Source organism: Pithys albifrons, chromosome 6 (genome assembly GCF_047495875.1).
Source record: "Pithys albifrons albifrons isolate INPA30051 chromosome 6, PitAlb_v1, whole genome shotgun sequence".
NCBI lineage: Eukaryota > Metazoa > Chordata > Aves > Passeriformes > Thamnophilidae > Pithys > Pithys albifrons.
Window position 1 is genome coordinate 32,994,802 of NC_092463.1, and position 14,733 is coordinate 33,009,534.

General features: G+C 36.4%; 1 protein-coding gene across 1 annotated transcript in view; it reads left to right on the forward strand.

Annotated features, from left to right (window-relative positions):
* The window catches only part of RYR3 (ryanodine receptor 3), a 199,670-nt gene that overhangs the window by 172,326 nt on the left and 12,611 nt on the right, over positions 1 to 14,733 (forward strand). Inside the window, exons 87-93 of the mRNA XM_071558067.1 lie at positions 897 to 978; positions 1,300 to 2,624; positions 5,612 to 5,670; positions 8,314 to 8,482; positions 9,109 to 9,195; positions 11,702 to 11,899; positions 12,481 to 12,611. Coding sequence (XP_071414168.1) covers positions 897 to 978; positions 1,300 to 2,624; positions 5,612 to 5,670; positions 8,314 to 8,482; positions 9,109 to 9,195; positions 11,702 to 11,899; positions 12,481 to 12,611 — 2,051 coding nt within the window. The remainder of the gene's footprint in view (positions 1 to 896; positions 979 to 1,299; positions 2,625 to 5,611; positions 5,671 to 8,313; positions 8,483 to 9,108; positions 9,196 to 11,701; positions 11,900 to 12,480; positions 12,612 to 14,733) is intronic.

The following is a 14,733-nucleotide window of genomic DNA, read 5'->3' on the forward strand; positions in this document are numbered from 1 at the left end:
TTGATGCTTACAGCTCAATTATGTCTTTCTGATAATGAATGTGGTAGTTTGGTCCTTTCATCCCTGCTGCCAAAACCCGTCAGAGCAGAAGCACCACTGAAAGTGTAGTTCCCACGCTAAAGCTTAGGGCAAGAGAAAAGCTGAGAAAAAGTCAGAGGGAAAGAATGTTGATCAACTTGTCCAGTTAATTAGCTACTAAGCAGGACGGCACAGGCAGTGTTCATTTCACTATAGAGAGCATTATGGAGTCCCACTTCACAGTGTCAGGATTCTGTGTTCTTTTGTGCCTTCTGCTTAATGTATCCATAGCTCAAGCTCCAGGCTCTGAATTACAGCAGTGCAGAGTAACTTCCTCACTCTTATCCACTGTCTCTGCTATCCTCTGACTTACAAGATTTCTTCCCACCCTATAGAATCAGGTCAGAATTTTGAGAATACCTAACAGCGTTTAGGTCCTTAATGTCAATAACAAATCCATGTTAGACTTACCATGTTCTGTATTTAAACTAAACAGTTCTAGTTGTCTTTGAGTGGGAATGCATTACATCATTAAATATTCCCAGTGAAGTGAAAAAGGATGGACTCTTTCTGAGAAAGATGCTTCCAGATTCATGTAGCAACCAATTTTCATAGTTTCTGCTGACAATTATCTGCACTTTGGTACTCCTTAATGCTTTACCAAAGCTTATCTTTATGGTATTAATACCTCTGCTGTAATAAATTACATATTGTATTTGCCTTCTGATAGTAATCATAATAAAATGACAATGAAATGTTGCTGAATAGTGTGAACTACATATAGCTGACTGTTCTTAATACTGTTTTTCTTTAAATTTATTTAGTTTTCCAGATAAATACTAATAAAATCCAAACTTATTCTCCTTTTTTTTTAACAGGACTCTGCTCAGATTGAATTACTTAAGGAACTGCTGGATTTGCTAAAGGATATGGTAGTGATGCTCTTGTCACTCCTTGAAGGTTGGACCTGTTATTTTATCATCAAATATAATAATCTCATCTTCATAATGTAAAGCACAATTTTTATGTTAATCTTTCTAAACTGCTTTTTAATTGCCTTTATGTAATGTCGAGGTGGGGGGGAAACATACTTCATATTTATTTAAGAATTATTCTGGAATATGCATTGTCATAAAATAGAGGGATGCTACAGACAAGCATGTTAAAAGAAAATATACTAAGATTTAAGAACAATTTTTTTTCTGTTTCCAGCAGGAATATGAAATGTCTTTTTTTAAAATTTAGCTGCCAAATAACTTCCTGTTTTAACACACTACTTAGGTAACGTTGTAAACGGAACTATTGGAAAACAAATGGTAGACACACTTGTAGAATCATCTAGCAATGTAGAAATGATTCTGAAGTTCTTTGACATGTTCCTGAAGTTAAAAGATCTGACTAACTCAGATGCTTTCAAAGAGTACGACCCCGATGGTAAAGGAATCATTTCAAAGAAGGAATTTCAGAAATCAATGGAGGCTCAAAAACAATACATACAGTCAGAGATTGAATTTCTGTTGTCCTGTACAGAAGCTGATGAAAACGATATGTTTAACTATGTTGACTTTGTGGAAAGATTCCATGAACCAGCCAAAGACATTGGATTTAATGTAGCAGTATTGCTGACAAACCTTTCAGAGCACATGCCTAATGATTCACGCCTTCAGAGCTTACTTGAACCTGCAGAAAGTGTTCTGAATTACTTTGAACCATACCTTGGCCGCATTGAAATAATGGGTGGGGCCAAGAAAATAGAAAGAGTTTACTTTGAAATCAGTGAATCCAGTAGAATGCAGTGGGAGAAGCCACAGGTGAAGGAATCCAAAAGACAGTTCATATTTGATGTTGTAAATGAAGGTGGAGAGCAAGAAAAAATGGAACTCTTTGTGAATTTCTGTGAAGACACAATCTTTGAAATGCAGTTAGCATCCCAGATCTCTGAAACAGATTCATCTGAGAGGCCTGAGGAAGAGGAAGAAGCAGAGCCTGCTTACGCAGTGGATATTGGAGATGATGAGGAAGAAGAAAAGTCCCTGGAACCTGCTTCAGCTTTTGCAGTGGCCTGTGTTGCAGTGAAGAAGAATGTTGCCAACTTTTTTAAAATGGTCACTGTGAAGAACCTCAGGAAACAATATAGGAAAGTTAAAAAGATGACAATAAAAGAGCTGGTGAAAGTGTTTTTCTCCTTTTTCTGGATCCTATTTGTAGGGACATTTCAACTGTTCTTTTCCATAGTATGGGGAATATTCCAGATTCTTTGGAGCACTGTTTTTGGGGGTGGCCTGGTTGAAGGAGCCAAAAACATAAAAGTTACTAAAATATTAGGGGATATGCCTGATCCAACACAGTTTGGAATCCATGATGATGTAATGGAAGCAGAAAAAGCTGAAGGTGCTGAGCATGCCATCAGAGCTGAACTCGTGCAGTTTGTGAAGGGTGAAAAGGGAGAAGCTGACATCATCGCAGACATTTTTGGCATTCCTACAAAGAAAGAAGGTGCATCAAAACATGGTCATGATGCTGGACTTGGAGACATTGCAGAAATCCTTGGCAGTGAGATCCAGTCATCTTTGGAAAACACAGTTCATAAGAAAAAGGGATTACAGGTAAATTAAAGAGATTTTGTATTATTATTGTTGTTGTTGTTATTATTATAATCATACTTGTCATCGTGATATAATATTTTAATAAGATAATTACTTCCCATTTAACTGATCAATAAATGTTATCAGTGAGAACATACTTTAAAACCTGTACTCATTTAAAAATCAACAGGAAAGTTTATGTTGCAGAAAAATTCTGACCAGTGTCTAGATTTCACTGCAGTAAATTGTTACTGCTCATTTGGGCTTAATTGAAGATCAAAACTGCTGGAAAATTTCTAGGCACAGTTTTTAATTTAATTAGTTTATGGCCTTGTTTATTCTGCATGCCCTACTTTTTCACAATATATTTAAATTCGTTTTACAAATTTTTTTCTCCATAATATGCCTTATCATTATTACCTTTCTTCTACATACTTTACTGATCACATGCAATACAGTATCCTTTTTTCCTGTTATTTTAAATAAATTTCCCAAATTTATTGTTAGTTTAATGTTTATCATATAATTATTCTTAACTTTTATTCTGTTTTATGAATAACATATTTGGTTCCACTCAGTTGCGCTAAATAGAATATTTTTCTGTTTAAAAATGGATTGAACTAAATGTTGAAACCAAAATTCATGTTTCATATTTGGAAGGCATTATGTTTCACTTTGCACTTAAGATCTATTTCTACTTGTTAGTCAGACATATCTTTTGTCTCATCATTAATCCATCTCTTTTTGTGTACTCCCTAGGTATTTTCAAGATAAATCTGGACTGTACCAGTTCTTAGTTCCTTATTTTCTCTTATTTCATATATTTTTCTCCAAGTTTTGGTTCTTGCCTAGCTCAAACTCTATTTTTCCATTTGTTTTTTAATTCATTTTTATGGATGTACTTAAAAATTACAGTATTTTATAACCCTGTCTCAGCATAAATGTAACATAATTAGTATTTAAAAATACCATTTTAACTTAATAAACTTAGCAGGTATGAGTAGTATTAATCTTTTCTTCAACAATAGTGGAAGTAAATATTTTAATTCAGATTTCAATAAACATTTTAGAATTTTCTTTCTTTACTTTCATTTATACATTTCTTGGATGTGTTTGCAACTATTGATAAAAATGCTCAGTAGATTTCACGGATACTCTGAGTTGTTAATGTGAAGTCAGTTGTGTAATTTATCCAGCTTTTATCTTTAATATGTTATCTAGTGAAACTCACCAAGATAATGTTAGTAATTATGTAAACTAATTCTATATTGCAGAAATTGCTATTGACTTCACATTGTGTATATAAATGGCTCAAGTAATGCAGTAAGAGCACTAGATACAACTATTAAGTGGAGCTCAAAATAGAAACAGCAATGTAAGAATCAAAAATTGCCTTCAGGAAGTCATTACGTCTTTCTTAGGCATCTGTAATGATAAAATTCACACAAATGGATAGAAATAGAAATCCACCTCTATATACTGGAAAAGCAACTGTGTAATGATAAGGTCAATGACATTACCATAGACAGAAAAACCACAAAATAACCGATGGAATGGTATATGATGAAGACCATTAGTACTTAGTTTTTACTGTGAAGTTACATAGGAATCTGTGCTGAAATCCGTGTGGGTTCAGAAATAAGAAAAATAGTTGTGAGCTCAGAGTTTGCTGATAAATCTAAGTTATTGGTAGCAGTAAAATCAAGAGCTAACTGCAAAGTTGCCCTAAAAATAGCAGATAAAAATCAGTGAAGTGACGTATGTGGGAGGAAAAGTTATAATTTTATGTGCAAAATGTTGCATTTTGAGCTCCTTGCTGCTGTTTGGGTATGAAATCTTGGGAATATAATAGAGTTGTACAACAGAATCAGTTCAATGAAACTGTCAGTCAAGCAAACTGAAATTTTGAATTGTTGAAAAAGGAATATAAAGAGGAAAACTCCAGAATACTACCATGCTCCATGAACCTAAAGTATATATCTGTTGAAGACCAGATTCTCTAATTTTGAAAAGAATGTGGTAGAATTGAGTAAGATTCAATGAAGGTCAGTAACACCAAAAGTCGACATGGAACAAATCTCATGTGTGAAATTAAGTAGGCTAATTCAGTCTGGAAAAGAGAAAATTGAGAGTGCATAAAACAGAGGGATGGAAAGGATGGATAGGGATTTATTCATTCTTCTACCACCCTACCCCTCAGAAGAATGAGCCATCATCAAATGATTTCTGAATTACCCTCCACCAGCTTGAGATCTCAGAGGAGACGCTTTGTGAAAGAGTTAGAGGTACATTGTTTACCAGATGAGGTTCCATAGGTAATAGGTGAGATACCCAAGGCAAGATCAATTTAGTAAATTCTTTCATAAATCCTTTTTCTATGTATTTGCAAGAGATAGGCATCCAGATGAGTAGTGGGGGAACGTTTAGATAGCTCTATTTATGTATTAACAAGAAAGGTAGGACCAATGGACAATTGCTGCCTAAGCACTTCAAGAGAATACAGAAGAGGATTGAGAGTTCAGATAGGTGTTTGCAAAAGGGAAATGGAAACAAATTTAGGCACTTGAGATTCCTTTGTGAATCTAGGACTTCAGGGCCTGCATCTCCTGGATTTCCACTGAAGCTTTCACTTTCAAACTGCATTTGAAATGAGTTACTTTGATCTTGTAACACAAAGCCTGAAGGCGTCTGACATCCATGCCCAGGTTCTTTGCTGCACTTAGCCATCTGTAAAATTGTGTATTGGTTTTTCCTTATCTCAGGGGAATGTTGTAAACACATACTTAAGGGGGTTGTGAGGTTGTGCTAGTGAAAGTTTAATGAACGATCAGCTCAGCTAAGATAAACAGCCTGAGCTGTCTACTTCTTAAAAATCTAACACTTTGAAAGTGCAAAGTGGTATAAAACATATTATTAGCTATTTTATTTGTTTCTTAGAAGGCAATAACTAAAGTTACCAGAATTTTATTTGAATGGATCCATTTTGACAGTTAAAATGCTTTTTGCAGATATCTGAAATTGCAAAAGAAGCTGGAACACAAAGAAAAGCAGAAACTGAGAAAGCCGAGTAAGTTTTACAAAATTCCTGCTTAATTCCATGGTACTTCCTAATGCTAGATAATTTGGCCAGAAAGAATGCAAGCAATGCTCAGTATTCAAAGCATTTTATGTACACTTTGTCTTGTCAATATTTTGAAAATACACCAAGAGGTATACCCTAAGTATTTTTGAAAGTATACTAAATGGCGGCAGACCATCTCAGTGGGCAACAAAATGGTAATTTTTGTTGATGATTTTTGTGGCCCTTGACGATTCTACCTATATAAATCTGTAGGTATTGCCTTTTTAAAAGTCCCCATAACTACCTTTAAAAACAAGTATCAGTCTTGAAAAGAACTGTGCAACTTTTAATTACTGCTATTTACAGTTTACCACCCGCTATAATTTTCATGCAAAAATACTGATTCATTAAAACTAAGATTTAACTAATCCAACAATTTTTATTTATCACTGTTTTATCTGTTCTCAGCTTGTGAATTGGACAGCAAGTACATTCCTTTGTCCAGTCATTCTATACATGACAGCTTTATGAACAATTTTCAAAATGCGTGCCTTGCTTTAGCAGCATCCTACTTTTAAGGGGCATGCTGTCTGCCTGCCCCTGCAGCCACATTGTAGGCTTGCAGTCTGATGAATGCCCTTAAAATATTTGTAGACACACACAAAACATCTGCTAGAGACTCTCACAGATTGAAAAACTCTACATAATTCTGTTAATTTTATTTCTCTTCTAATTTGCTTCATGTTTAAAATATTTAGATCAGAGTCATTTCTCTCTCTCATCTGCCAAAGTGAATTTTTTAAAGTGTGCTGTTGGGGTCAATATTTTAGGACTACATACACTTTGTATATTTTGTCTGAAAACTATCCTTTTTTCCTTTCTGTATATGTATGTTTATATGTATGTGTCTGTATGCATATACACAGATGTATGTGTATACATACACATATATATATATACATAGATGCCTTACATGGGCAAGAATGTGTACATTTATATGTGTGCTCACATATACGCAGTTAGATTGATTCTGGGGTTTCTAGTTTTTGTTACCTCATTAGTGTGTGTGAGATCAATGCTATCTATTCAGTGTATTTTCATTTACTATTTGTTACCTTTCAGGCTGTTTCTAACATACTTCTTCAACTAAAAAGTCCCCTTGCATTTAATTATCACAGAATATTTCTGATATGATTTGTTTCTCATTTTCTTATTTTAGGCTTTTACACCACTCATTTTCTATAAGCATGATCTCTTTCTACCTCTATTATTTTATTGGAGTTTTTTCCCTATTTTCTGTTGTCTTTTCTTGTCTGCTGTGCTTAATTCTGCTCTCAAGCACTTTCACAGCATATTGAAATTGTCTTCAGCTTAAAAATTTGAGATTAAATGGCTTACATTTCTGAGACAGCAAAACAGACTTTATTTGGTAGAAGATAAATACACTCATAGACACCCATTGTCTGATTCCTACTGCAATGGTAGTGGGGTAAAGTGAACCACAAACTGTATTTCTTTATCTTCATTCCTACAACTTTCAATCACATTGATGCCTTAATGCTATTTTACACATATGCAAATTCAGGTTTGTTTTGGGTTAGTAACTGAATTCTTCTATTACTACATACAGTCTTGATGCTTAATTTTCATAAAAGCAGTTCAGTGGGGCAGCAGGAAGGAATGTCTTCCTCTGTGTACTTTGTAAGGTATGGCCCTCTGAAGCAAACTTCCTTGCTATTGCTCATTCATCTCTATCAATAGTAATTGCCTTGAATGAAATGAATTCATTTTATGACACTGGGATTCAATTATGATACTACTGTGCACGAAATCCCCAAAGCTGTATTTCTCCTCTTCAGCTCCAGGTTCAAGAAAGAATACCTGAACTGTTAAATCTTTTATGCTGGTTGTATACATGTACGTCATTGGGTTTGGCACTTCACATTTGGCACAGTTACTTCTGCCTGTTTTTTGGCATTTTAACCTTTTTGACATCCCCTCATCAACTCTACTCTTGCATATAATTTGAAACTAAGGTTACTTTTTATACTTTTTTACCACCCTACCTCAAGTCTTTTACCTACAATAATTGTCCAGAGAAGGGCAATGAAGCTGGTGAAAGGTCTGGAGGGTAAGTCCTGTGAGTAGGGGCTGAGGGAGCTGTGGTTGTTTAGCCAGGAGAAGAGGAAGATCAGGGGAGACCTTATCACTCTCTGTGTAGACCTGAAAGGAGGTTGTAGCCAGGTAGGTGTCAGTCTCTTCTCCCAGGCAAGATGGGGCAAGAACAAACAGCCTCAAGCTGTGTCAGGGGAGGTTAAGGTTGAACATCAGGACTTCACAGAAAGAGTAGTTAAACATCAGAATGGGCTGCCCAGGGAGGTGGTGGAGTCACTGTCCCTGGAGGTGTTTAAGATAAGACTGGATGTGGCACTCAGTGCCATGGGCTAGTTGACATGATAGTATTGGGTCATGGGGTGAACTTGAGGATCTCAGAAGTCTTTTCCAACCTAATTGATTCTATGATTTTTCTCCCAATATCAAAACTTACTTTCAAAGGCAAATTTTCTGAATTCAAATTCCTTCTAAATGAATGTATTTACAATATAGGAGTTTGGCTAGGTATTTTTGTTTAGATAACCTTTCTTCTAGTGTGGAAGATGGTGAGAAACAAGACAAAGCAAAGGAAGTACAATCTGAGCAGCTAGAAGAGGGGAAAATGAAGAAAAAGAAGCGAAGGCATGGACAAAAAATTGAGAAACCAGAGGCTGTTATGGCTAACTTCTTCAAAGCTTTGGAAATTTATCAAACAAAAATGCTTGTAAGTTTCTCTTATATTCTTTAGTAATGAATTTTTATTTATGCAATATAGAATGCTTGTTTGACAGTGAACAGAGAAATGTCATTGTAAAAGGAACATTGACATGAGTTTTCTGATGATTGGCTGTATTCAATCTCTTGTGATTTTTATAATACTTCATAGAGTTATATAAATTGTTTGTGTGTAATTTCCCCTACCTTAGTCTAACAGGAGAGATTCTTAAGCTCCTTGGTAGGAGCTCTCTATTTTTTCAAACCTCTAGAATCTGTAATTCTATTTTCTGTAAGATTCTTCTTTGTTCTTAAAACCATCAAATGTTGAATTCTCTGAAATCTTCTCAAGTAGTTTATTCCAGTATTCTAGCATTTCTTTTCAGACTTTTTTCTAGAAAGTTTTTGTTAATATTCTGTTTCAGTCTTCCCTGACTTACAATTTTACGGCCATTATTTTTAACTCTGTTTACTATGAGATGGGAGAATAGGCTGCCAAGTAATGCCCTTGCTCATTGTAACTGGTCTATGAAAGCAACAAAATTATTAGTTACTTTCTTAGAAATCTTGCTACCTACTTTTCTTACTTTGATATTAACTACAAGCCACCATTAATTAATTTTTTTTCCCTTTCAGCATTACTTGGCAAGAAATTTTTATAACTTAAGATTTCTTGCTCTATTTGTTGCGTTTGCCATCAATTTTATTCTTCTATTTTATAAGGTAAGTTTATACACTGTTCTTTAAATATTTTTTATTAGTTCCAAAAGGAATATTTGATGATGGTTTCAAGGCTTGTTTAATAAAACCATTATTCTAAGTCCTTCAAAGATGAACTTCAAAGCATTTAGATATGGAGTAGTTAAAATGATATTTTTAAGTTTGTAGCTATTCTGTTTTTATTTTATACAGGCCAAATGAAAACAGATTTATTTAATTCCTCCTTTATAGTCGAACATAGGTGACCAAATGAAAAATTGCCTAGAAACACAAGTCTGTTATTGTTTGAATTATTAATCTTGGTCATGGGAAATTTGAATTTGATGAAAATAATGCAAAGATAAAAACTGTTGAATGTTTCTTTCATTTGTTCTAAAGACATTGAGAGACTTCAGTTCATCTGATTATTCTTAGTGATTTTTTTTTATATATCACTGATGAGAAGAAGGTTATACATTCATACTTTAAACTTAATCTTAGAGGTTCACCTGATTTTGGTGGTGTTTCATGTTCTGGTGTATAATAGAATGATACAAAGTAGAACATCTTCAGCAGCCTCCATTTTATTCAGTAATCGTCACAACCATGAAAAAGATTAGAATTCCATGAAAAGAACTCCCATCCATGAAAACAATTTTCCTTTCTGTAGGTTTGAAGTCTGATAGAAAAGTCCTGATTTACCTATAGCCTGAAATCTGGCCCTTTTATTTTCCCTTCCTAGATATAGACTTAAAGTTGCAATGAGCTAATGAATCTTAACTAAGTTACTAAGTTGTGATCTCAAAGTCCTGATCTCAAATATTTTGAAATGCAACTCCTATTAACACAATTACAGTCTCAGAGGAAGGGGGAAGGAAAGGCGTGAAAAGCTGTTGAAAACTAGGCAGAATTCTGTGACTTTGGTGGGTAGGAGAGATGGTTTCCACAGGTCCCTCTGAGCCGGGGAGCACGAGAGAGAGAGATGTGTTCACTCAGAGAGACTGGAGGAGAAAACCCGATTACTGCTCCATCACATGGCTTTTATGGGCTTCTGAAGGGAAGGTGCTGGAACTTGGACAGGATTGGGTAAGGGCTCCAGAAGAAGGGGATAACTTGGGTACTCAGCTAGCCAATAGGGGAAACGGAAGGATCAAACCCAACAGGAACAAAGGGATTGGGGATAGATGGCTGAGATAAGCAATGGGGTTAGGAGAGAGGCAGAAACCGACAGGAGGGGAGGGCGTGCTGCCTGCGGCTACATTGGCATCTCAAGGCAGAGCGATCCCAGACCGGACAGGCAGGGATAGCCCTGGTTGGTCCCAGCTGCTGCCTCTTGGCAGCAGGGCCAGCCGCGGCGGCAGCTGTGTCGGCAGGGCAGTCCCGGCTCAGGAGACAATCCCTGTGCCCAACTGGCATCATGACTCATCAGGAACAAAGCCTCAGGGGGAACACATGTGACAGGTGGCAACCATGCAAGTGGGTGACAATAAAATCTTTTTAACTAAAGTCCATACAAGTAAAATGCATAACTTTTAAACTTCCAAACCCAAAGTCTTTCATGTTTGTAGCTAGTATGGTCCAGGCTGCTTCCCAGCTCCATTCTGTGTGTGGGTCTGCATCAGAACTTGCTCTTTCCATATTTCATAGTCCAGTTTGTTCCCCACGCAGAATGTATGTGCACCATTTCAGGAAAAAAGACTGTCAGGGCTATTTAGGGCTTCCTTTCTATCTCTTTCTTGCCTTCCCATAGGGTTATAGAAGATGGACCTCAAATATCTATTCAGAAGTCTGCTTTTGTCTATGCCAGTTCTTTTGTCCCCATTCTCTTTGGCTTTTCACTGAATCTTGTGAGTGATAACCCATCCTGGTGCAGAGCAAGGACAAAATTTTGTGTCTAATATTACAAGTACATCTGTCATAAATAGGAAAGGGTCGGTGGGAGCCAAACAGGATTGAACAGAACTTTGGCTTTCAGATAAAGCTGTCAAAAAAGGGCCCTTAGGGTTTTTATTTTAAAGGTAAAATTTTTAAAGTCCTTGGGAGAATTTAGGGCAGTTATGTCTGCTTTTATGGCTGATTAAATAATGTATATAATTTGCAAGCTCTAAACTAGTGACGAAATAAATATTTATGGACAATGTACAAGTTGATAACATGAAAACTTTGTTTCTTTCTAAACTCTAGTAATCAGGAAAAATGTAGATTACAAAACAAACCCTAAATTCAGACATACTAGATAACCTTGTCATTCCTTCCTTCTTCCAAGAAAATGTTTTTGCATAACTTTTTCATTGCTTGTGTTAGTTTGCTATGGCCTTGTTAGACACTTTTAAACTGCCTGGTTTTGCTTTTTCTAGATTTTCTTTCCAGTGACATGACATGATGTGGACACTGTGAAAATGAAGGACATTTAAAGCTAATGCTCTATCACCTTCCTCTGAGCAGGCTTTGCAAACATCACTTGTCACTAGAGTAAGGGAAAAGCTTCTAAGTTTATTGTGTCTTTTCAATGTGCTTGAATTTTTCTCAGGTGACAGAAGAGCCACTTGATGAAGTAGAGGAAGACTCTAATCTCTGGAACTCTTTTGCTGATGAGGAAGAGGAGGAGGGCATGGTGTTTTTTGTTTTAGAAGAAAGTACAGGCTACATGGCACCTGCTCTCAGAGCATTGGCAGTTATTCATACTATCATTTCTTTTGTCTGTGTGATTGGATACTATTGCTTAAAGGCAAGTTCTTAATCTTACTATTAATCTATTATTTGTTAAACAACATTGGCTATATTCCAAAGGGTTTGTTGGTGCTAATACTGGAATACCTATTTGTACCTAGTTGTTTACAAATTCTAACTGTTCAATATGCAGATGTTTTATTTGTGTACTCTGTCCAGCAGAAATGGAGTTAACTTTCTTCATAGCAGTGTGTATGTTTTCAATTTGTGGTTGAAACAGTGCTGGTAACACAGCCAGCCACCTTTTAGCTATTGCTGAACAGTTTTGCATAATGTGAAGGCTCTCTTTGCTTTACACACTGCGCATCCCCCAGCAAGCACACTGGGAGGGGTCCCAGCCAGGACAGTTGACCTGAAGGAACTAGAGGGATATTCCATGCCATGAAAGGTCATGCCCAGCAATAATAAGTTGGGGTTCAGGAGGGTTGGGGCTTGGCCATTACTCAGAGCCTGGCTAGGTATTGATCTGCTGGTGGGAGGTTCTAGTGTGACGTTTGGTCTTACACAGTATTATAAGGAGCACTATAGGTACCAAAAATACGGAAACGATGACAGAGATATCCACTGTCATTTTCACAGGTCCCTTTGGTTGTATTCAAGAGGGAAAAGGAGGTAGCTAGAAAGCTGGAATTTGATGGATTGTACATAACAGAACAGCCAACGGAAGATGATATTAAAGGACAATGGGATCGCCTCGTTATAAATACTCCGTATGTGAAATTAAATGATTACATGTGAACTGTTTATAAATATGATAGGTCATTAAGCCACTGATCTAGAACCTTTCCTGTTTACTTGCCGCTTAGTTCATCTAAAAGAAAGGTATTTAGCAAGTTATATTTGATGCTACAGTAGTAGATTCTAACATGAAGTCCCATACTATTTATTATTAAATACTATCATAACACATATATTCCACCTCCTTTTCATTTTCTAGGATTTGCAAGGATTATGCAACTTACCTCACAATGTCTCTCCAAGACAAGTTTTAAAAGGATAACTTCCATCCTTTCCAGTTACTCAGTTTCACTTATATAGCAATACTCTCCTGCCTTTCTTTCCCAGTCTTTGCTAAAAAAATCTGTATATGACAAGAGAAGCAAATCTAGTGAAAAATATCAGTTCCAGAATTTGAGTAGGCCTGACAGGAATTGCTGTCAGATTATAGGCATTAGCAAATACTGTAGTAGTCATACACAAAAAATCATCTGCTGTTCCAAGACTGATACAAATGTAGGCCAAAAACTGAGAAAAACATCAGTAAGATGCAGAGGTTTGTAGGAGTGGCACAAATACAGCTAGTAGACTCTCTTCCCTTGACAGAATGCTTTGTCTACAGGTTATTTTTCAGAATTTGCTTTTCCAGAACAACTAGAATCATGTTTTGGTACTAGTGTACCTAGACTTAGATTCCTGTCTTTATTCTCATAGTATCATAATTTAAGAACAGCAAAAGAAAGAAGGAAAAGAATGAAGTTAATTCCAAGTCACAGAGTGGCTGTGGCTAGTGTGTGTGCAACAATGCAAACACGGCAGCAAAAATAATCAATGCATCAGTGACAATATGCTGCCAAACATCCCAAATAGCTATACTATCATCAGTCATAGTCTATTTTTGTACATTATAAATAGTGACTTAGAATCTTAATTAAAACTAGAGCAGTGTAAAGCAGTGACAAGTGACCACACCTGAAGTACAGCATCCAGCCCTGGGGCCCCCAACACTGGAGCTGCTGGACTGAGTCCAGAGGAGGAACATGAAGATGACCAGAGGGCTGGAGCCCTCCTCCTGTGAAGACAGGCTGAGAGAGATGGCACTGTTTAGCCTGGAGAAGAGACAGTTCCAGGGAGAGCTTGTAGCAGCCTTCCAGTACCTTAAGCAGGCATACAAGAGAGTTGGAGAGGGACTTTTCATAAGCTGGCTACACTAAGACATACTTCACTTAAAAACCTGAGAAATCAGGAAAAGAAATCATACAGAGCATTGGACTAGAGTATACCATCTGAGTCACTAGAACCATTTGCCTTTACCTGGAGTAATTTCATTCGTAACTCCAATTCAGAAAAGTGAAAAATCAATCATAGTAGTTGGGAAGCTTGCCTCACCTCCCAGCACAGCGCAGTGTTTTGGAATCTCATTTTTCTGGTGCTAACACTTACTTTATTTTTACAAATACCATCCTTTGATTTATTGTTCTCTTTTATGTTCCTACATATTTTCTCAACTTAGTGTTATTTCCAAGAAATGGGGAGAGAAAAATCTTCACATTATGTAGTGTTTCCTGCTAACTGGAAGTCTTCAAAGCAGACATAATATACAGTGGGACCATTACAATGAGGAATTCCTGGGCACTGCTATTCATAAGACAGTTCAAGAACAGTAGCTGAAGATCAAAGAAACATCACTGATAAGAAAGAACACTTTTTTTGCACATCAAAGCTGATGTATTTCCTAGTGTCTGTTGTAAGATCTCTCTGGCATAAAACCAATTGCTTATTGAAGCATCACGATTCCTTACTACTCTCCAAAAAGCACAGCATTTTCAACACAGATACCCTGAAACCTCTTTAAGATTTACTGCTTCATTTCTTTCTCCTGTGTACACACAACAACTTTTCTTTTAATTACTAGTGTGGGCATCGTTGCTCAGAGGCAGATGATGCAAAATGATCTTTAGGGGAACAGTCTTGTGGCTTTAGAATTATAAATAGTTTTAACTGTGTCTTGTTCTGCGATGTCAGATCCAATGACAGCACTATGATGCATGTGAGAACAAGATTATCACTAACCCCTGGTTATGACAAATGATCTTTTTCAATTTTCTTGGGGCT